This window comes from Corvus moneduloides, chromosome 27 (genome assembly GCF_009650955.1).
Source record: "Corvus moneduloides isolate bCorMon1 chromosome 27, bCorMon1.pri, whole genome shotgun sequence".
Lineage (NCBI taxonomy): Eukaryota > Metazoa > Chordata > Aves > Passeriformes > Corvidae > Corvus > Corvus moneduloides.
Window position 1 is genome coordinate 3,219,308 of NC_045502.1, and position 21,137 is coordinate 3,240,444.

The 21,137-nt window shown below is 53.7% G+C and overlaps 3 protein-coding genes across 6 annotated transcripts in view; 1 reads left to right on the forward strand and 2 right to left on the reverse strand.

Annotated features, from left to right (window-relative positions):
- Positions 1–3,965, forward strand: part of LOXL2 (lysyl oxidase like 2) — a 50,724-nt gene extending 46,759 nt beyond the window's left edge. Inside the window, exons 13-14 of the mRNA XM_032091981.1 lie at positions 712–823; positions 2,324–3,965. Of these exons, the coding sequence (XP_031947872.1) occupies positions 712–823; positions 2,324–2,403 (192 nt within the window). The 3' untranslated portion in view covers positions 2,404–3,965. The remainder of the gene's footprint in view (positions 1–711; positions 824–2,323) is intronic.
- On the reverse strand, positions 3,949–15,102 carry R3HCC1 (R3H domain and coiled-coil containing 1). 4 transcript variants are annotated; one of them, XM_032091985.1, is made up of 8 exons: positions 14,978–15,102; positions 12,599–12,726; positions 11,597–11,734; positions 9,896–11,027; positions 9,480–9,652; positions 6,643–6,713; positions 5,856–5,951; positions 3,949–4,332 (listed from the first exon to the last, which is right to left on the reverse strand). In XM_032091985.1, exons 2-8 carry the CDS (start codon positions 12,691–12,693, stop codon positions 4,184–4,186), a joined length of 1,854 nt encoding a protein of 617 aa, XP_031947876.1. In that variant the 5' UTR covers positions 12,694–12,726; positions 14,978–15,102; the 3' UTR covers positions 3,949–4,183. The 4 variants fall into 4 exon arrangements, with proteins under 4 accessions (XP_031947876.1, XP_031947877.1, XP_031947875.1 ...); XM_032091986.1 differs by lacking the exon at positions 14,978–15,102 and adding an exon at positions 13,155–13,240; XM_032091984.1 differs by lacking the exon at positions 14,978–15,102 and adding an exon at positions 13,097–13,114.
- A 2,496-nt stretch (positions 15,103–17,598) lies between these two features.
- LOC116435556 (D(1) dopamine receptor-like) lies at positions 17,599–18,971 on the reverse strand. Its single transcript, XM_032091987.1, has one exon. It carries the CDS (start codon positions 18,969–18,971, stop codon positions 17,670–17,672), a length of 1,302 nt encoding a protein of 433 aa, XP_031947878.1. The 3' UTR covers positions 17,599–17,669.
- Between the last annotated feature and the right edge of the window lie 2,166 nt (positions 18,972–21,137).

Consider the following 21,137-nt stretch of genomic DNA (forward strand, 5'->3'; position numbering starts at 1 on the left):
TCTGAAACAGCCACTGGCACTGGAGAGGAGGGAAAGGAGAGGAATTCTTTCTGTCTGAGCTGTGGGAAAGGCAAGATGGGGGTTTGAGGGGAGATTTTGGGGCGTGGGGGAAGGTGGGGTTGTGGGGAATTAGAGATGGAGCAGCTGTGCCGGGTGGAAAGGCTGAGGGAATTGGGAATGTTCAGCCTGGAGCAGGGAAGGCTCCAGGGAAGGCTCCCAGTGCCTGAAGGGGCTCCAGGAGAGCTGGAGAGGGACTTGGGATAAGGGAGGGAGGGACAGGACCCAGGGAATGGCTTCCCATTGGAAAAGGGGAGATATGGATGGGATATTGGGAAGGAATTCCTGGCTGGGAGGGTGGGGAGGGGCTGGGATGGAATTCCCAGAGCAGCTGTGGCTGGCCCTGGATCCCTGGCAGTGCCCAAGGCCAGACTGGAGCAACCTGGGACAGTGGGAGGTGTCCCTGCCCATGGCAGGGGTGGCACTGATGGGCTTTGAGGTCCCTTCCAACCCAAACCATTCCAGGATTCCTTGACTGAGCCTTTATTCCCTGATCTGCCTTTATCCAAGTCATTTCTCTCTCTTTGCAAAACAATTTGTATTTTTATTTTCTGCTAAAAAAACCCCAAACCCTGCTGTAAAAAACAACTGATTGTGTATCCTGCCAAATCCCCCTTTCCATAACCCCATTCCCTGTCCTTCCATCCCTCCCAGGTCGTGATCAACCCCAGCTACGAGGTGGCAGAGTCGGATTATTCCAACAACGTCATGAAATGCCGGAGCCGCTACGACGGGCAGCGCATCTGGATGTACAACTGCCACATAGGTGAGGGCTGCTGCCATGGGAGTCCTCCAAGAGGGACAGGGATGCTCCAAGGGTTCCTCTCAGACAAGGAATTGCATGTTTTCCCCTCATGAAAAGCTCTGGTGCAATCCCAGTGCCGGAATAAGCGCCTCGGGAAACTCCTCCTTCCCAAAATCAAATTATTTTGCCAAGCTGGGAACGCTTCAGATCACAAAGCTGCTCTTGGAAAACAAAAGAAGGAGTGGGAAAGAGCCCTCTGTGCCTGGCAGGAATTAAAATGGCCCTGGAATGTCAGGGAAAACGCAGTTTTCTTGGAAAAATGTAGAATATTACCATTTGGCGTCTTCTTTAGGTCATGGAAATATCGAAGCCAATTTAATTCAAATTTGGCTTAGGCCATTGTCAAAACCCTTTAAAATGGAATTAACTTGGGGACTTTTAAGGACTGCTTTTACCACAGACAGTGAATTAACACAACTCCCTGCCCAGCTCCAAACACAACCAGCTTGGAAAATTCCCTCCTTCAAGGAACGTTTTTTCCTGGAAAAACAACAACAACAAAATCCACGTAACCACTGATTTTTCTCATTATTTTGTTGGGATTTTAGCAGAAAGTTCTCGTCTTGTGTGTCACATTTCAGATGTGACCTAGCTGAGAGAAGTGAAGCCCATTGGGATGGGCTCTGCAGCTGAGCTTGGAAATATCTCCAGTTCAAAATCAAGGTTTTAGCTCTCATTGTGTCCTAATTAGAGAGAAATTAGGGTTTGGTGCTGGTTCAGAGCACGCAGAGCCCTCGCATCCCTCACAGGCCTTGTTAGGCCTCACTTCATTTTTCAGCACCAAACCAGTGACATTTGGGTACTTGAGTCTTGCAAATCCACAAAAGACTAATCCAGCTCTCCTGAGGACTCCTGGTCATGCCACTTAGGCTAAGATTTAATTAAAGCTTAATTTAATTAACCCCAAACCTTTGAGGCCTTCATTTCCAGGGCGCCGGTTCCACCCAGTCCCGGTGTTCCCAAGTGTTTTCCCTGTGCTCTCCCAGTGTTCCCAAGTGTTTTTCCCTCTTCCTGCTCACCCTGTGCTCTCCCTGTGTTCCCAAATGCTTTTCCCTTCTCCTGCTCTCCTGGTGTTCCCAAGTGTTTTTCCCTGGGCTCTCCCGGTGGGTGTTCCCAAGTGTTTTCCTTGGCTCTCCCTGTGTTCCCAAGTGTTTTTCCCCCTTCCTGCTCACCCTGTGCTCTCCTGGTGTTCCCAAGTGTTTTCCCTGGGCTCTCCCTGTGTTCCCAAATGCTTTTCCCTTCTCTTGCTCTCACCCTGTGCTCTCCTGGTATTCCCAAGTGTTTTCCCTGGGCTCTCCCGGTGTTCCCGAGCGTTTTTTCCTCTTCCTGCTCACCCTGTGTTCCTGAGTGTTTTCCCTGGGCTCTCCCAGTGTTCCCAGGTGTTTTCCCTGGGCTCTCCCGGTGTTCCCGAGTATTTTTCCCTGCTCCTGCTCACCCCGTGCTCTCCTGTGGCCTCTCCAGGTGGCTCCTTCAGCGAGGAGACGGAGCAGAAGTTCGACCACTTCAGGGGACTCACAAATAACAACGTGTCCGCCCGGTAGAATTCCCACTAATTTAAGGAAGCCAGGACTCCTGCTCCAGCCCTTCCCGAACCACTGCACCCCCAGGAAATCGAGCCTCAATCAAACTCTGAACTTCAGGGGAATCCTTCCCTGAAGAAGCCTCTCCCTCCCCGGTTTAGGTGCTCAGGCCACCCCTCGGTGCCTCCTGCAATTCCAGCCCCGCTCCTGGCGGGAGCTTCCAGCTCCCCTCGGCTCCGGCTCTTCACCATTCCAAGGATTTCTCCCGCACTTTGCAGCACCACCTTTCCTCACAGGCGAGCACCCCTCGCCTCGGGTTGGGTGCCAGCCACCTAAAAGTGCCTTTTCCCTTCATTTCCAAGGAATTATTTGGGAATTTCCAGCTCTTTTCCACTCTCACCGCCTCCGTTTGTGCTGCTGCTTCCTGCACTCGGCTCCTCCTCAGCACCGACTCCAGCAAGGAAATACAAGGAAAGGGAACAAAAAGAAGGAAAAAAGGAGCAGCTTTTTGTGAGCAGAACAGCGTAAAGCTGAATTTAATAAGTGAAACGCTTGGATCCAACAGCTCCGGAGGGGAGCAAAGGCAGAACACGGAATTTCCCACGGAATCAGAGCTCCCTGAAGCCACCCCTCAGCACCCAGAACTCGGCAGATTCCCGGGGATGAGGCCTCAGGGCTGGGAATTCCCATCCCGCAGGGATCATCCACCCAACAGATGCTGTGCCCATCCAAAAATCACCTCCCAGCTGGATATTCCATCTTTTCCTAAAGGATGAATCAGGCAGGGTGTTGTAGCCTCGTGCACCTTGCAGAGGGAATTCCTGGCTCTCATCCCCAGGGATCTGCTCCTGTGGGAATTCCCAGTGGTGCTCCCTGCGCTCCTCTGTTTGTTTGAGGATGCTTTTTTTTTTTTGCCACAGAGCTCCAGCCACAGCTCATCCCATAAAAACCTTTTCCCTGGGGAAAAAAAAAAAAAAATCACTTTAGAAGCCTTTGGGGTATTTCTTCTCACAATTCCTGGAAGTTTGGGGGTTTCCCCTCTTTTTCCACGTCCTGGATTTCCGGCTGATTCCGCAGGGGATTAAAACTGGCTGCAAACTTCCCCAAAACCCCACCTCACAGGGATGGTGTGAGGCTTAAAAATGCAGAAATATTTGGAATATTTGTCATTTCTCCAGTGGCCCAGAGGGCAGCTGGAAAAGGGCTTTAACCTCCTGGCAACTGGGAAACTCCATTTTTCCCTCAGAATTCCAGACTGGAGCACGAGCAGAGCCTGGGATGGGGGTGGAAGCTCATCTTAAACAGGCAAAGTCTGGTTTTCCTTCCCTACCGAGCAGATCCCCAACTTTCCCCACCACCAGGGCAAGGTCAGGCTCTTTCAACTCCATAAATAAGGAGAAAAATCCCTAAAACTTGCATTCCCTGCCTGTCAGTTTCCTGGGATCTCTGAACAGCAACATTACAACAAACATGGAACAGATTTTTTAACTCCTGCCCTTGCTTAAGACTTGAATTTTGGCCAAAAAACTCCAATTCCCCTCCTCTTAATTCCTATTTTTTTTTTTCTGGCAGAACAGAGCAGGAATAAGGAATAAAGACAACAATCTGCTGCCCCAGATGCTTTCAAACACCCAACAAAGAATTCCAGCACCTCCCAAGGCTCCGGAAAAAAAACCTCCTTGAACAAGAAACTTCCCCCATTCCCAACTTTTCCAAGCTGGTGCTGATTCCATCAAGGATCACCCCCGTGGCACTGACTGCTCTGCGTGTGTTTCACTCCTTTCCTGGGAGCTGAGCCGCGTTATTGCTCCTGATCCAAGGATTCTGGCTGGAAAACTTCCATCCCCGTGGCCTCCTGCTGCCTGTGCTTCCAGCCCAGCGCGTGGGATACGAGCCTCCTGGCCACTGCTGTGTCCGTCTGCGGCCTCTCTTTGCCCAGGTGAAGGAGTTCTAGGGAAAAATGGGAAAAAATTGATCCAGCTGGGGATTGGGTAGGGAGCGATTGGTGGCTAAATCCCAAAAATCCGCCCTCTGTTCTGCTGTTTGGTTGTTTGATCTGCATCAAATCCTTCGATCCCTGTGAATAAATCGGGGTTGGTTGTTCCTAGGAAGATGCAATTCCATGTTTTCTGGTGGAATTTCCAGAGGGGTTTGGTCGCTGTAAAGCTCCAGGTCTCTTCTGCTGGGGTGGAGAATTGTTTCCCATTCTCTTCCAGGAACCATTCCTGGCAAAATTCCCAACATCCCATCCCCGTGAAAAACCCGGGCAATTGATCCGTGCTCCATAAAGCTTGATCCCAACTTAAAACTTCTCAAAACCAGTGCCTAAATCCTTGGAAAACAGCAAGGAAAAGGGGGGAAAAAATAAAAAAATCTGCATTTTAAATAATATCTAAATATTTGGGAAGCCCTTTGGTCAGTGCCCTCCATCTCTTGGATTGCTGCAATTCCATCTGCAAGGAAGAAATCCACCAAAATGTTACCAAGTCCACAAGAATTTGGATTTGGGAATTCATTCGTTCATCCTTTACGAATTTGCAGAGAGTTTTTATCCACACAGCAAGGGGGGGGGAGGGGGCTTTGCTTGTTTTTCCAGGAGTTTCATTGATAAAGTTATTAAAAAATAAATCATTAAAGAGACACTGCCAGCTAATTAAAATCCAGATTTGTGTTTGGGAAAAGATCCATTTAAAGCAGATACCAGGAGAATTTCTGTTGAATTATTGTATTTAATGATTAATTTGAATTTAACCTGATTCACAAGAGTGAATAAATGAAAAAACAGATGAAGGGGAGATGCAAATAAATCCAATTTTTGGCTGTTTCCCTTCAATCCAGCAGTGCTGAAAACTCAGGAATTTGTCACTGTGACAGTGTCCCTTTAAAGCATTGAAATTGGAATTTATTCCCACTGCAGTGAGCTGGAAAATCCCAGGAATTGTTGGTTCAGAGTCTCTGCTGCTGCTGAGGTTCACGGCTTTGCTTTCCTGATCAATCTGATTGAAAAGGCAATGAAACCAATCAATCAATCAATCAATCAGTCAGCTGATGGCAATCAATCAAACGATGTTCATGGCTCAGCTTCACCATTTCTCCTTCCTGAATAAAATTATGCCAACCACAAGGACTGGGTTTGACTCATTGGGATGGTGCAGGGGGAGAGGGAAGAGAAAATTCCTGGGAGATTCTATGGCTGGGGCCGTGCTTCCAAAAAATCCCAATTCCAGCACAACCCTTCCCTTCCACAGCCCCAAAAGAGCAGCAAATTACACCAAAAAACCCCTAAATCTGAATTTCAGCAGAATTCCAGGCTCCACACCACAGCTCAGTGCCGATAAATCCACAAAAAACCAATCCAGCAGGGAAATAATTGGACCCGAATAGGGATTTCCTCCTGGTTTTGTCACCTGGACCGACTCAGGAGTGGGAAATCAAAGGAATGTGGGATGAATTTTTGGGGAATCTTGTCTTACTTGGTCTCTGGAGTGCCTTGATCTTGGATTGTTTCGTTGCATGGATCAGGGGCCGGATCTTCAGGCAGGGATAGCGGCGGCCCAGGGCCTGCGACGCTGCAAGGAACAGAAATTGCTGGAATTAACCCCAAAAAGCTCAGAATTCCACTCAGTAATTCGGGCATTTGCTCAGGACTTGGACTAAACCAGCTGGAGTCGTGCTGGGCACCTCGGGAAGAATCCCAAAAAATCCCAAAAAATGTTCTTTTAAAGGAATTTTGTCACTTTTTAGAGAAAATCCACCCCCCCTCCCCCAAAAAAAAAAGAGCAAAACGTGCTGGGATACAGGAGGATGGAAACCCCTCCAGGGCTGGCTCTGACCTGAACTTGGGGTGTTTATCCCCAAAAAAAAAAACAGTTTGCCCAGAGTTTTGGTGCCATCCCATTCCCAAAGTCCCTGGGAGGTGACTGGATGTTTTTAGGAATTTTTTCCAGAAAAAAAATAGGAAAAAAGTGAAAAAAGAGATGATGATGATAATTATTATCATCATCATCATCATCTTTAATTCCTAAGAGTGCACAAATCTGCATCCAAGGCAATTCCAACCCAGTTCCCACACCCCACCCCAGGAATTCCAGCTTCCCAAAAACCTTCCAGGCTGGAAAGGACCAGGATAAAAAAAGATGGGATGAGCCCTGAGTGCCTCTGGCTGTGGCTCAAGCCCAGCAAAAATCCCACTGCAAACCAGTTCAGGGCACTGGGAAGGGGCTGGGAGCTTTGGGATCCCTCAATCCCAGCCCCAAATACCTGTGGAGAGGCTGGAAAAGATTCCCAGGGCATGGGTATCGTCCACCCACTGGATTTTGAAGCCGCTCTCGCTGCAAGGAAGGAGAATAATTTTCATGAACATCCACAAAAAGGAAGCCCCAATAAAACCCAGCAGCCCCAGGAGGGATTTTTAGGGTTTTGGGTGCTTTCCAAAGCATTATTCCCATTTTAAATGGGGGCAAAGAGCAGGAAAAGAAGGAACAAAGGACATTAAAAGTGCCCTTTTCAAGGCCACGGTAGAAAATTCCCCCAAAATTCTCCTTTTCCCCTCAAAGCCAACCTCAGTCTCAGGGATATTGTCATTTTTGAAGTGCTTCCCAAACAGCCCCCAAGCTCAGGCACAACAGTAAAATCCAAGGGTTTATGAAGGGTTTCAGGGTGAAAATCCCATCAAGAGCCGGTGGGAAGTGGGAATTTGGGAGCAGGAATCCAATCCCTGCTCCACTGGATCCACCCTTCTCCAGCTCTGCTTCACTCCCAGAGCGTGGAAAAACCAATCTGAGGAACACACACAGCAGGCAGGGATGGCTCAAATATGATTTTAAATCCTGATTTCAATGGCATTTTAAAATAGAATTTGTGGGGTTTCATTGAAGGGATCTGTCGAGGGAATGTTCACATCTAATCCAGGAATTATCCCAAGGGATGGAGAGAGGAAAACAGGGAATGGTGCCTTTGACAGGAGCAAGAGGAACTCAGAGCTGGGCCCAGCTCTGCCCTCACTGAAGAATGATTTAAGTTTTATTATTTATTTTATATATATTATATATAAATATATTTAAGTATATTAGTATTTATTTAATATTAGTAGTAGTATTTATTTAAGTATATTAGTTTTAAATCGTCATTTAAATGTATTTTTAAAGTAGAATTCATGGGGTTTAATTTATGGCAACTTTATATTAGTATTTATTAGTAGTATTTATATTTTATTAGTATTTATATTTTATTAGTATTTATTTAATATTAGTAGTAGTATTTATTTAAGTATATTAGTTTTAAATTGTCATTTAAATGTATTTTTAAAGCAGAATTCACGGGGTTTAATTTATGGCATCTTTATATTATATTAGTAGTTATTTTTAGTATTTGTATTATATTAGTATTTATATTATATTAGTATTTATTTAATATTATTAGTAGTATTTATTTAAGTATATTAGTTTTAAATCGTCATTTAAATGTATTTTTAAAGCAGAATTCATGGGGTTCAATTTATGGGGTCTTTATATTAGTATTTATTAGTAGTATTTATATTATTATTTATTTAATATTATTAGTAATATTTAAGTATATTAGTTTTAAATTGTCATTTAAATGTATTTTTAAAATAGAATTCATGGGGTTTCATTTATGGCATCTTTATATTATATTAGTAGTTATTTTTAGTATTTGTATTATATTAGTATTTCTATTATATTAATATTTATTTAATATTATTAGTAGTACTTATTCAAGTATATTAGTTTTAAATTGTCATTTAAATGTATTTTTAAAGTAGAATTCGTGAGGTTTAATTTATGGCATCTTTATATTATATTAGTATTTATTAGTAGTATTTATATTAGTATTTATTTAATATTATTAGTAGTATTTATTTAAGTATATGAGTTTTAAATCGTCATTTAAATGTATTTTTAAAGTAGAATTCATGGGGTCTAATTTATGGCATCTTTATATATATTAGTATTTATTAGTAGTATTTATATTATATTAGTATTTATATTATATTAGTATTTATTTAATATTATTAGTAGTATTTATTCAAGTATATTAGCTTTAAATCGTCATTTAAATGTATTTTTAAAGCAGAATTCGTGGAGTTCAATTTATGGGGTCTTTATATTAGTATTTATTAGTAGTATTTATATTATTATTTATTTAATATTATTAGTAATATTTAAGTATATTAGTTTTAAACTGTCATTTAAATGTATTTTTAAAGTAGAATTCATGGGGTTTAATTTATGGCATCTTTATATTATATTAGTATTTATTAGTGTTTATATTTTATTAGTATTTATTTAATATTAGTAGTAGTATTTAAGTATATGAGTTTTAAATCGTCATTTAAATGTATTTTTAAAGCAGAATTCATGGGGTTTCATTTATGGCATCTTTATATATATTAGTATTTATTAGTAGTATTTATATTATATTAGTATTTATTTAAGTATATGAGTTTTAAATCGTCATTTAAATGTATTTTTAAAGCAGAATTCATGGGGTTTAATTGATGGCATCTGTAGAGGGAATGTTCCTTTTCCAGCTCTGCTTCGCTCCCAGAGAGTGCAAAACTAAATTTCAGGAATCACACACACAAAGCAGGAAGAAAAGAATGATTTGAAACACAGTTGGAAATCCTAACTGAAATGTAATTTAGAATTCATGGGGTTTAACCCAAGGGATCTGCAGAGGGAATGTTCCCATCTAACCCAGGAATTCTCCCAAGAGAGGAGGAGGATGTGGGGAGGAAAACGGGAGAGGAACTCCGAGCTGAGCTTTGTTCTGCTCCTGCCTTTATCCAACCTCATTCCCTGGATTTCCCGGGTAAATCTCATCCCCAGCAGCAGCACTGAGCCCTTTTCCTTGGAAACGCTGATGGAATCACCTCATTCCACTCAGGAACTGACCAAAAAAGCTCCTAAAAAACACCTGGATAAAGCCAGGCTGTGGATAACTGCGGGTGCCAGAGCCCTGGAGTAAAGCTGGGCTTTAAACCAGGCCTAAACTGCAGGAAAAGCTCCTTTGAGGCACACAGAGAGGGGAAGGTGGAACTAAAATCCCCAGTTTTGCTCCCCTGGGGAGTTACTCACTGGAAATCTGAGAATATTTCCATGAGATCCTCGGTTTTCAGGGACGAGGGGAAGTCGTAGATCTCGGTCACGTGGCCGAAGTCGCCCTCGCTGACCTGGGCGTCGCCGTAGCCGGAATAATCCACGCTGATCCTCTGGATGCTGACGTCCTTCACCGTCAGATTCCCAACGATCTGGGAAGATCCCGACACAAGAATTAAAACCAAACCAACGGAGAGGGTGAGAGGGTTCCATCCCCTCCAAAACAAGGATTAAAAACCCAAACAACGAGCCAGGGGGACGGAGCTTGACCAGCTCCGAGCCCAGTCCTCACCTCGGCCACTCAAACCCCGTCTGCACCACCCAGGAATCCCAGGGATTCTCCTCCCAGGGACCGATTCCTTCCCTTCTTTCCCCAAAATTCCCTCAAGCCTCACCTCTGCCAGGAGCTCCGCTGTGCAGTCGTCCTCGAGGCCGCTCTGCCTTGTCCCCTCTCTGTCACCTGCAGCCAAATCCAGGCCCCTCCACAGCGCCTCGGCCACATCCGAGTGTTCCTTGTCCTCCTCCTCCTCCTCCTCCTCCCTGCCGCGGGAAGCACCCTCCGGAGCCGACGGATCACCACCACCACGGAGCAGCTCAGGAGCAGCCAGAGCCTCACCTGGGCCCTCCCCAAAGCTCTGGAGGGGTTTTTGCTCCACCTGGCCAGAGCTGGGGCTCTCTTGCTCTCGGCTTTCCAGCGTGGAAAAACTCCGGCCTCCCTCGGCATTCCCGGAGTCCTGGTCCCGGGCTGCAGGCGGGGATTTCTTCCTGCTGCTCTCCAGGCTCTGGGCAGCAGCACCTCGGGGTTCCAGCAGCGGAGACTCCGCCACAGCCGGCTCTGTGCAGCTGCCACCGCGGTTTTCCAAGGGGAAGGAGCTTTTCCCACACTCTGCCCCTCCGGCATCCTGGCTGGGTTGGTTTTCCTCTCGCGTTTGGCCCTGGGATTCGCTGCCTTCTGGAACACCAGTGTTGGCACAGCTCGAATCTTGCTCTCCTGCTTCAGGCGGCCGCGTGTCGTCTCCAGAAGGCAGGGAATGGGAACAGTCTTTATCCCGACTTTCCTGCTCACGGGCATCGCTGCTGTTCCCTAAGGATGGCGCGTTTTCATCGCACGGAGGACGCTCGGCGCTGCCTTTGCCTGGAACATTCTCTTCCCCAGGCTCCTGCTGCTTCCCAGGGCTGCCTCCATCCTTGCCCCCCTCCAGCTGGGTGTCCCCGCTGGAATTTTTGGGGCAGTTTTCACCTTCTGGAGCCGCATCCCCGCCCGGCTCCGCGCCAGGGCTCTCCCGCTCCCTCCAATTCGCCTTTTTCCGGATGCCCTTGGGCACGTACAGGGCTTTGTCCGGCTTCTTCCTGGGCGGCCTCGTGATCCTGCCCGAGCCCACGGAGGCCCGGGAGTTGTCCCCGTGGATGTCCCCGGGGTGGCGCAGCCGGAGCCCCCGGCCCCCCCGGCCCCAGGGCTGCGCCGGGCGCTGGGACCGAGGGGGGTTGGTCCCAGGTTTTTGGTCGCTCGGGGTCTCGTTGGGAAGCCTGGGAATGAGGGGATGGTGGGAGGTGAGCGGGGGAAGCCGAGGGATGCGGCGTTTGCCGGAGGAAAAGGAGGAGAAGCAACGAATCCATAAAGAAGTCGGGACAGAGGGAAAATCCCGCTGTTCTTAGGGTCTGGGAGGTGCCGTTGGTCATGGAGACCTTGAACGGGACACGGTGACTTTGTGCTTGATCCAAGGGCTGGAGCCCCTCTGGAGAGAGGCTGGAGGGCTGGGAATGCTCAGCGTGGAGAAGGGAAGGCTCCAGGGCCTGAAAGGGCTCCAGGAGAGCTGGAGAGGGACAGGACACAGGGAATGGCTTCCCACTGCCAGAGGGCAGGGATGGATGGGATATTGGGAAGGAATTCCTGGCTGGGATGGAATTCCCAGAGCAGCTGTGGCTGCCCCTGGATCCCTGGAAGTGCTCAAGGCCAGGCTGGAGCAGCCTGGGACAGTGGGAGGGGTCCCCAGAAGGTGACAAGGGGTGGCACTGGGATGAGTCTCGGGTCCCTCCCAGACCATTCCAGGATTCCGTGATCCTTGTCTGCTCCAGCCCAACCGGCCCCGCCTCACCTGACGGCCGAGTGACAAATGACCGTCCTCCTCCTCCAGCCCTCTCCCACCGAGAAGCTGCTCAACAATTCCATGTTTTCCACGGTCCGATGGATCAGGTACCTGAGGCGACTGGACAGGGGCGGGAACAGGAGCACCCTGAAAGGACAAAGGGCTCAGCAGGAAGGGATGGGAATGTAGGAAAAATTTAACAACCTCTTCCCCGAGTCATTCCCAGCACGGGACTGAAATCAGAAAAAAGCCCAGCAGGACTTTATGATATTAAAGAGCCCAAATCCCATCCCAGATGTGCAGTCAGACACATTTTACACATAAACTGGAGCGTGGGGAGGCTGGGAATGCCTGACCCCAAGGCCTTGGACTCTCATTCCTGCCTGCATCCATCTGGGAAAGGCTGGGAAGCACCAGCAGAAGGCTGCTGCTGCTCCCCTTCCTCCCAGTGCTCCAGAAACTGGGAATAACACAAGAACGGATCAACAAACCCCACGTTCAATGTCACTGCTGTCACACGGGGTTTGTCCCCGAGCGTTTGACAGCTGCACAGGTGATTTCTTTGCCAAGTATTTTACAAAAAAAAAAGCACTGAAACAAATATTTAAGGCCACGAGAAGCTGGCAGGGAGCTGAGCCCGGCACTGCCACCCCCACTCCATCCAGCAGCCTGGGCTTGGCCACCCCAAGGGCTCCAAAGGTCACTGGATCGGGAACAGATCCAGGCGAACCCAGGGTGAGCGGTGGTCAGTGTAAAAGCCACCGATGGCCACAAAACACCGCTTGAAGGAGCGACCAGAGGAGGGGATCCCACACCAACCCCAGGGGATGCTCCGAGCACCTGGAGCTCCATGGCCAGACCCCAAATGCTGCCGCTTTCACCCCAAAAAAATGATGCAAACCACGAGCCAAAAGTCCCAACGCGTCACTGCTGCTCCCATCGCCCAGGGACTGCCCGGGGAAGCAGGGACGGGTCAGCTCCGGCCACCCCCTGCCCGGGCTGGGCACCCACCGGTGATGCTGCCCCTGCACCATGAAGTGCTCCAGCTCCTCCGCGATCCTGCCCACGAACTCATCCTCGGTGGGCGACAGGAAAACGCCATCCATGGAGCGCAGCGCCAGGGTGGCAGCGGGGGGAGCCTGCCGGGGGACAGGGACACGCGTGGAGGGACAGGGACACGCGTGGAGGGACAGGGACACGCGGGGAGGGACGGCCACAACCCCCCCCATGAGTGCCCATCACCCCTGTAAACCTCACCCGCCCCCTCTGCTGCTGCACTGACCCGTCTGCACCCCCTTCCCTGGGCACCCCGATATCCCCCTGCCCTGGGCACCCCCGGCCCCCACCCCGCTCTCTGCATCTCCCCGCACCCCCAGCACCCAGCGCTGCCCCTCCTCCTCCCAGCGCCACGTGCTGCCTCCTGTCCCCGTCACCACCCCCATCCATCCCCGAGCCCCCATCGCCCCCATCCCCGCACCCCCGCACCCCCCGCGCCCCCCGCTCCCGCACCCCCGGTGTGCCCCCCAAAGCTCCGGCCGCCCCGTCCGGGGTGCCCCCGCATCCTCACCGCCAGGCCCGGCCGAGCGGCGGATGCCGGTGCAGCGCCTGCGCCTGGTCCCGGCTCCTCCCGCCCGGCCCCGGCTCCTCCCGCCCGAACCCGGCTCCTCCCGCCCGGCCCCGGCTCCTCCCGCCCGGCCCCGGCTCCTCCCACTCGATCCCGGCTCCTCCCGCCCGGTCCCGGCTCCTCCCGCCCGGCCCCGGCTCCTCCCGCCCGGCCCCGGCTCCTCCCACTCGATCCCGGCTCCTCCCGCCCGGCCCCGGCTCCTCCCGCCCGAACCCGGCTCCTCCCGCCCGAACCCGGCTCCTCCCTCCCGATCCCGGCTCCTCCCGCCCGATCCCGGCTCCTCCCGCCCGGCCCCGGCTCCTCCCTCCCGATCCCGGCTCCTCCCGCCCGATCCCGGCTCCTCCCGCCCGAACCCGGCTCCTCCCGCTCGATCCCGGCTCCTCCCGCCTGAACCCGGCTCCTCCCGCTCGATCCCGACTCCTCCCGCCCGGCCCCGGCTTGTCCCTCCCGGTTCTGGCTCTCCTTGCTTGATCCCATCTCTTCTCTCCTCGTCCCGGTCGTCCCGCTCGGTCCCGGCTCTTCCCTCCCTGTCCCGATTCTGTCCTTCTCCATCCCGGTTCTTCCTCCCCGTCCCGGTTCTTCCCTCTCCATCCCGGTTCTTCCTCCCCGTCCCGGCTCTTCCCTCCCTGTCCCGATTCTGTCCTTCTCCATCCCGGTTCTTCCTCCCCGTCCCGGTTCTTCCCTCTCCATCCCGGTTCTTCCTCCCCGTCCCGGCTCTTCCCTCCCTGTCCCGATTCTGTCCTTCTCCATCCTGGTTCTTCCTCCCCGTCCCGGTTCTTCCCTCTCCATCCCGGTTCTTCCTCCCCGTCCCGGCTCTTCCCTCCCTGTCCCGATTCTGTCCTTCTCCATCCTGGTTCTTCCTCCCCGTCCCGGTTCTTCCCTCTCCATCCCGGTTCTTCCTCCCCGTCCCGGTTCTGTCCCTCTCGATCCCGGTTCTTCCCGCCCGTCCCGGCTCCATCCGAGCCATTCCCACGCTGGTGCCAGGAGAGATCCTGGCTCTGCTCTGTCCAAAGCCTCCCGGCCAGAGTTAATCCCCGCTCTCTCCCCCTCCTGAGCGCTCCACAATCACCACCGAGATTGCGGCAGCCGCGCCGGATTTCTCAAGAGCCTCTGCCGGGCTCCTGCGGGCGCTGGGGACGCTCAGGCAGCCCTGACCCCGCCTGGAGCTGCTTTCCTGGGAAGCCATCCCGGCCTTTCCCTGAGGAGAGGAGCAGCTGAGGTCTCCAATTTGGAAGCAAATCAGGCAAGGCATCACCCCACAGCAGCCGCGTCCCGTTATCCTCCCCTGTGCTCGTTCCCCCCTTTCTCTGCTAAATCCGTTCTTCCTAAAATTCCTGATTTTTTCTTGCTGAAAAATCACTTTAAGGACAGCAGCCATTCCCTATCCCGGGCTGTCCTCCTGCAATTCCAGCTGGGAATGGAGCTGTGGACACAACTCCTCTCTTCCTGCCTGCCCCAGCCTAACACACTAAAATCATGGAATGGTTTGGATTAGGAGGAACCTTACATTTTTCCCATCTCCCTGCTGACTTCCACACGGATTTGATGCGTTTCCTCCCTCCCCTCTTTTGCAAATATCTCCTTACTTGTGTTCCTCTGCTCCCCACCCAAAACCCCAGAACCTGTCCCCAGGTCACCCATGGAAAATCCAGAGCTCCTGGAAGTAACCTGGAGGGTTTTTTTGGGATTAGAGGGCAGGATCAGGCACAAATCCTGACTCAATCCCTGCTCCGGGATCAGCCCCAGGTAGGAATAATTTCACTCACCTGAGTGTGTAATTTGGGATGGGAGGAGGAGGAGGAAGAGGAAGAAGATGAGGAAGATGCTTCCCGGTGGAATTACAGAGGAAACCTGTGCAGGAAAAGAGGGGGGAAAGCGCCGCATTCTGCAGCCAGGTAAACAAGGGACGTCTGTGCCCAAGCCAGCCCCAGTCACACCAGTTTGGAGCTGTTCCCGTTTCCCAGTCTGCCCGCAGGAATGTCTGTAACACGCAGGGATTTGTTCCAGAGCCTGGCAGGTTTGGGCTTGGCTCTGCCACCACCTCGTCCCTCCTGCTGCCAGGCCCGGGGAGCTGCCAAGCCCCGGGTCAGAGCTGCTGCAGGAAAATGCAGAGTAATTAAACACAGGTAATAATTGGGCACAAAAAAAGGGTCACTGGAGCCTCTTCGTTGTCTTTCCTCTGCAGGTTCACCCTGCAGCTCGTCACAGACACCGAGCTGTTCGTTGTCCTCCGATCCCTTTACAAACAACCCTGGATTCAGCCCCCGACCTTTGCCACGAGCCTCAGGAAACTCTTCCAAAAGAGTTTTGGGAAAAGCTGGGCACTCCAATTCCTTCCTGCCGCCAAGCCAGGAGTCCCAAGTACCACACAACACCCTGAATTATAACTATTAATTATAACTATTAATTATAAAATATTAATTATAAATATTACAGCAGCATTCGGATTAAAATCAGTCGTTTGAGGGGTTCCAGATGATCGTCCCCATCTCAGACCAACAATTCCTTCTCTAAATCAGGCTGAAAAACCCCAAGGTTGTTTTGGATTGGCCAAAAATCCTCCTCGCTGTCGCACGGGGAGATGTCGTGGATGGTGTTGGGTCCTGTCAGTGCTTCCCTAGAAAAATCCCGAAGTCCCCCGCTCCCCTCCCAGGCTGATCCCGCTGTCCTGGGCTCTGTTTGATAATTAGCGGCGCTCTGTAATTAGCGCTGGCTGATTTCTCCCTTTGTTGCCGTTTGCCGGGGAGCTGAGGGCGTCTGGGATTCCCGGCGGGGATGAGCCGGGCTTAATCAGGCGGGGATCAAAACCTGATCCTCCCCAAAGCCACCGTCACGGCTGGAACGGAGCGCCGGGAGCCGCTCCTGACCCCTCTGATCAGACAGAACATTCCAGAGGTTGATTGGGAGCACGGGGAGCTTCTCAAGAGGCTTCGTGATTTGAAATGAGAAATGAGGCAGCTCCGGAGGCAGAGCGGAAGGATCCGGAATGAAATGGAGCAGGAAGGGAATTAGGGGGAGAAAAAAGCGAAAGGAGAGGGAATGGCCTCGGAACGGGAGGATCTGAGGGATGGAAGTGGTGGTGGAGGTGCAGAAATCAAGAAAATGTTGATTTTCTGCTGTTCCCTCTGAAGGGCTCGGACACGCTCATTCCCAAAGGTTCCAAGCGTCCAAACCCCTGGTTTTTGGGGATCAAACCCAGCTGTGGTCCCCGCCAGGACCACCCCCAGCCGGGCAATCCCAGCTCAGGGACGCTCCGAGGCTCCTGCCCCGGGGCCAGAGCAGATTTCCAGCTGCCAAATCCTTCCTGCAGCCCGCTCCAGACACAGCAGCTCCCGAGCAGAGCCCCGGGGCCCCGCGGGAGGCGGCGCGGCCCGGCCGGACCTGCAGGGCGAGTTCCTGAGGGTGCGGACAGCCGGAGGCGAGCCCGGGAGAGTCGCCCTGGCAAATCCTTCGTCTCCTTCCCGCTCATCCCGCTGGTTCTCCGTGGCCGGAGGCGCCGCTCAGCATCGTCCACCGAGCTCCAGGCAGCTCTGGCCAGCTCTGCCAGCAGCAGCTGGCACCCAGCGGGCAGCTGGATTTGGCCAGTGCTCATCCAGCAGCCCCAGGCCAGTGACCTGCTGGATTTGGCCAGTGCTCATCCAGCAGCCCCAGGCCAGTGACCAGCTGGATTTGGCCAGTGCCCACCCAGCAGCCCCAGGCCAGTGACCAGCTGGATTTGGCCAGTGCTCATCCAGCAGCCCCAGGCCAGTGATCAGCTGGATTTGGCCAGTGCTCATCCAGCAGCCCCAGGCCAGTGACCAGCTGGATTTGGCCAGTGCCCACCCAGCAGCCCCAGGCCAGTGACCAGCTGGATTTGGCCACTGCTCATCCAGCAGCCCCAGGCCAGTGATCAGCTGGATTTGGCCAGTGCTCATCCAGCAGCCCCAGGCCAGTGATCAGCTGGATTTGGCCAGTGCTCATCCAGCAGCCCCAGGCCAGTGACCAGCTGGATTTGGCCGGTGCTCATCCAGCAGCCCCAGCCCGGTGGCCACAGGACACAGGCAGTGGCCAAAGCCACCGCTCTCCCCACAGGCACAGCTGTGTTTTCATTTCCCGACCACAGAGAGGCTCAGGAGACCACACCAGCTCTGCTTTCTCCGCTGGAGTCACCAGGAAAGTGAATTCCAGCCCTTCCATTTCCATCTCTTGCAGAAAGTGTTGGGTTTTTTTTTTCCATGGGTGAACCGGAGAAAGCAGCAACACAAATCCCTGCTGCCCTCCTGGGCTGGGGCCAAAATCCAGTCACAAAAACATGGCCGGAGACACCTGGAAAACCTCCGTGGCTGTTCCACAGCTGGCAATGCAACCAGAGTGGAACACCCACAGCATCCTCAGCTCCCCAGAGAACCGGCAGTGCCGGCAGTGTCCCAGCTTCCCTCTCTGCTGGGGACATTCCCACCCCCCTTTCCCACCCTGGATTCAGTGGAAGGTGCCGCTGGCCAGCGGGGGATTCCTCCCCAGCGAGATCGGGGTTCCACACTCGGGAATGCTCTTGTGAGGGGGAGAGGAGCCCGGAGATGCCCTGTCCAAGGACACCTCGTGGTTCTCCACCTGCAGCACAGCGTGGGGCAGCAGCTGCGGGTGGCCGAGGGTCTCCTCAGCGCCGCGGTCAGTGCTGTCGGGGTGGAAGGACACCAGCTCGTTGCTGAAGGTCACCGTCTCCACGGCACTGCCCCAGCCCAGCAGGGAGGCAAAAGCCCTGCGGAATTCCGCGTTGAAGGCGTAGATGATGGGATTGAGGGCGGAGTTGGCCCAGCCCAGCCAGGTGAAGGCGCTGAGCACCGTCCCGCTGACGCACGGCAGCGCTCCCCGGTCCCGGAGCTCGGCATCGCAGAAGGGCACCAGGCAGTTGAGCACAAAGAAGGGCAGCCAGCAGCACACGAAGACGCCCACGATGATGGAGAGGGTCTGCAGCACCTTGGTCTCCTTTTTGAGGGAGTTCCTCAGGGAGGTTTCCCGAGGGCTGCCCGGGCAGCTCCGGCCGTGTCCGGCCGCCCTCTCCAGGGAGCAGATCCTGCGCAGCTGGCGCCGGGTGATGCGGAAGAGGCGGCCGTAGGTGCCCAGCATGACGGCGACGGGGATGTAGAAGCTGATGAGGGACGAGGAGATGGCGTAGGTCCTGCTGAGGCTGGAATCGCAGCTCCCCTCCTCCGCGGAGCCGTTCAATCCCGGCTGCGCTCGGCTGGGCAGCTCCCGGTCCTTGTGCCACCGCAGCTGCACGGGGATGAAGGAGATGAGGAGGGACAGCAGCCAAGCCACCCCGATGGCGACGAAGGCCACGCGCTGCGTCACCATGCTCTGGTAGCGGAAGGGGCTGGCGATGGCCCAGCAGCGCTCCAGGCTGATGAGGCACAGGTGGAGGATGGAGGCCGTGCAGCACGTGATGTCAAAAGCCACCCAAATGTCACAGAAGGCCCCGAAGGGCCAGAAGCCCAGCACGTCGGTGGCAGCTCTCCAGGGCATCACCAGCACGGCCACCAGCAGGTCGGACACGGCCAAGGAGACCACGAAGAGGTTGGTGACCTTGGAGCGCAGGTGTCGGAACCTGAGCACGGCCACGCACACCAGGGCGTTCCCCAGCAGCGTGGAGAGGATGAGCAGGGACAGGCAGGCAGCTGTCACCACGCGCAGGGACACCGAGGAGTGGCTCTGCTCTGCCCAGCTGGTGGCATTGGGCACGTCCTGCCCAGCTCCTCCTGCCGAGGGGTAAAACCCATCCATGGCTTCCCCGCTGATCCGGTCCTGCCCAGGTTTCTCAGCTGCTCGAGTCTCCGGCAGCATCCAAAGCCCGTTTTCTCTGTTCCCACGGCGTCTCCGGAGCCCCAGCTGCAATCCCGCCAGGGGAAAAGTGCTGGAAGCTCTCACTCCGTTCCAGGTCTCTGCTGACAGCGTTTGGATTCTCCCTCCTGCCTCCCACCCGCTTCCCTTCCTCGGCTGCTCCCGGGAGCCGGCACTCACCTCCGGGGGCTGCGAAGGCTCCGCCGCGAATCTTCCTCCCTCTTCTCTCTCCTCCTCACCTGCCGGTGATCCTGTGCCTCCTGCAGAATTCCCAGATCCTTTCCGTGGCCGGGCCGGGATTTGCTGCCGGGAGCAAAGGGAATCTGAGCTCCCTCTGCTCCTGCAGCCCCTCCCTGCTCACAAACCCCGCTGCTCTTCCCTCCGGAGCCAATTCCTCCGGATTCCACTCTGGTGGGATCTGACTCTGCCCCTCGGAGCTGGGAGAGCACGGGAACCCGCAGGGTGAGTCAGTGGGAATTCGGTGAGAGGGGTGAAGGGGGAAATAACAAAAATCCAGTCGGATTTGAGGGTCCTCAATGCAAATGAGCCCAGGAATTTATTGTGGTCTCTGATTTCATTGCCCGGGTGCTGCGTCACAGCTCAGAGACGGCCCCACAGCAGCCACGGCCCAGAGATGGCCCCACACCATCAGAGATGGCCCCACACCATCAGAGATGGCCCCACGCTGGCCACAGCTCAGAGATGGCCCCACACCATCAGAGATGGCCCCACACCATCAGAGATGGCCCCACGCTGGCCACACCATCAGAGATGGCCCCACATGTTCAGTGATGGCTCCACACTGGCCACAGCTCAGAGATGGCCCCACACTGGCCACGGCTCAGAGATGGCCCCACAGCAGCCACAGCTCAGAGATGGCCCCACAGCAGCCACTCCTCCATGCCCTGCACTGGTGCAAAGCTGGCATTTACTGCTCCAGTGCGAAATTCCTTCTCCAGGAAACAAAAAAAAAAGGAAAAAACCACGTCTAAAAAGTCCTGTAGAAACCTGGAAGTTTTTTCTTTCTGAAAGTCCCACACAAAGCGGCCTCAGATCTTCTTTCAGCGCAGAACCAGGGAGGAGGCTGAACATCACCCAGACATGGCTTTTAATCCTTGATAAACGGATCTTACTTTCACTGAAGTGGCGTAAAGTCGCTTCTCTTTCAGGTTCATTCCTGAATTCCCAGCTCAATTTGCATCAGCTTTCACCTCAGGGATAACTGGAAACATCAACCAGAAAGTCAAGGTGCTTTTCCAGGCAGGTGGGGATGTGGCACTTGGGGACACGGGTTGGGGGTGGCCTTGGCAGAGCTGAGGCCGCACTTGGTCCTGGTGCTCTCCAAGGCCTTTGCCAACCTTAACAATTCCAGGATTCTGTAGCTTGGAGCCCTAAGGAGGAGGAGGAGCTGCCCTGTGTCCTGAGGGAGGATTTCCTGGGAGCCTCCTGCCTTGGCATGGGCCACCAGGAGCTGCCAGTGCCACCCCTGCTGCGATTTACTGAGGGGACAGATCAGTGCCAGCCCTGCCCTGTGTGTGACAGATCAGTGCCACCCCTGTGCGTGACAGTTCGGTGCCACCGCTGCTCTCTTGAGGAGAAAAGCCTCCCTGGAAAAGCGAGGTGGGGAAAAGCAGGACGAGCTTCGCGAATCCTGGGCACAAAACGAGTTGGTTCAGCCCTGATCCCGGAGCGTGGCCCTGGGGCATCCCTGACTCTGCCCTTCCCCGTCAGCTCAGGGGGAAAGAGCCACCCAAGCTCCCCGAGGCAGCTCTGCCGAGCCCGGGGAGAGCAGGAGCTGCCCCGAGCCCTTCCCAAGGGATGCGATATTCCCTGCGAGCACAGCCCGGGCTGGCTCCCAGCGCAAGCCCCGCGCTCGCCGGGCTGTGCGGGCGCTCGCCCTCCCCGTGTCACGGCGCTCGCCCCGAGGTTTGTTAATTAAGCCTCATTAGCGCTGCTGCCGGGGCTGTTCCAGGGAGCGCCGGCAGGTGGCACCAGCGGCCGGCGCATGGAGCAGCCATTCCCTCGGGAATTCGGGATTCCCGCGGAGGGGAAGCGCGGAGGAGCTGGACCAGGGCGGGCTCCGGCTGGAGAGCAGGAAAGGCTCGGCCG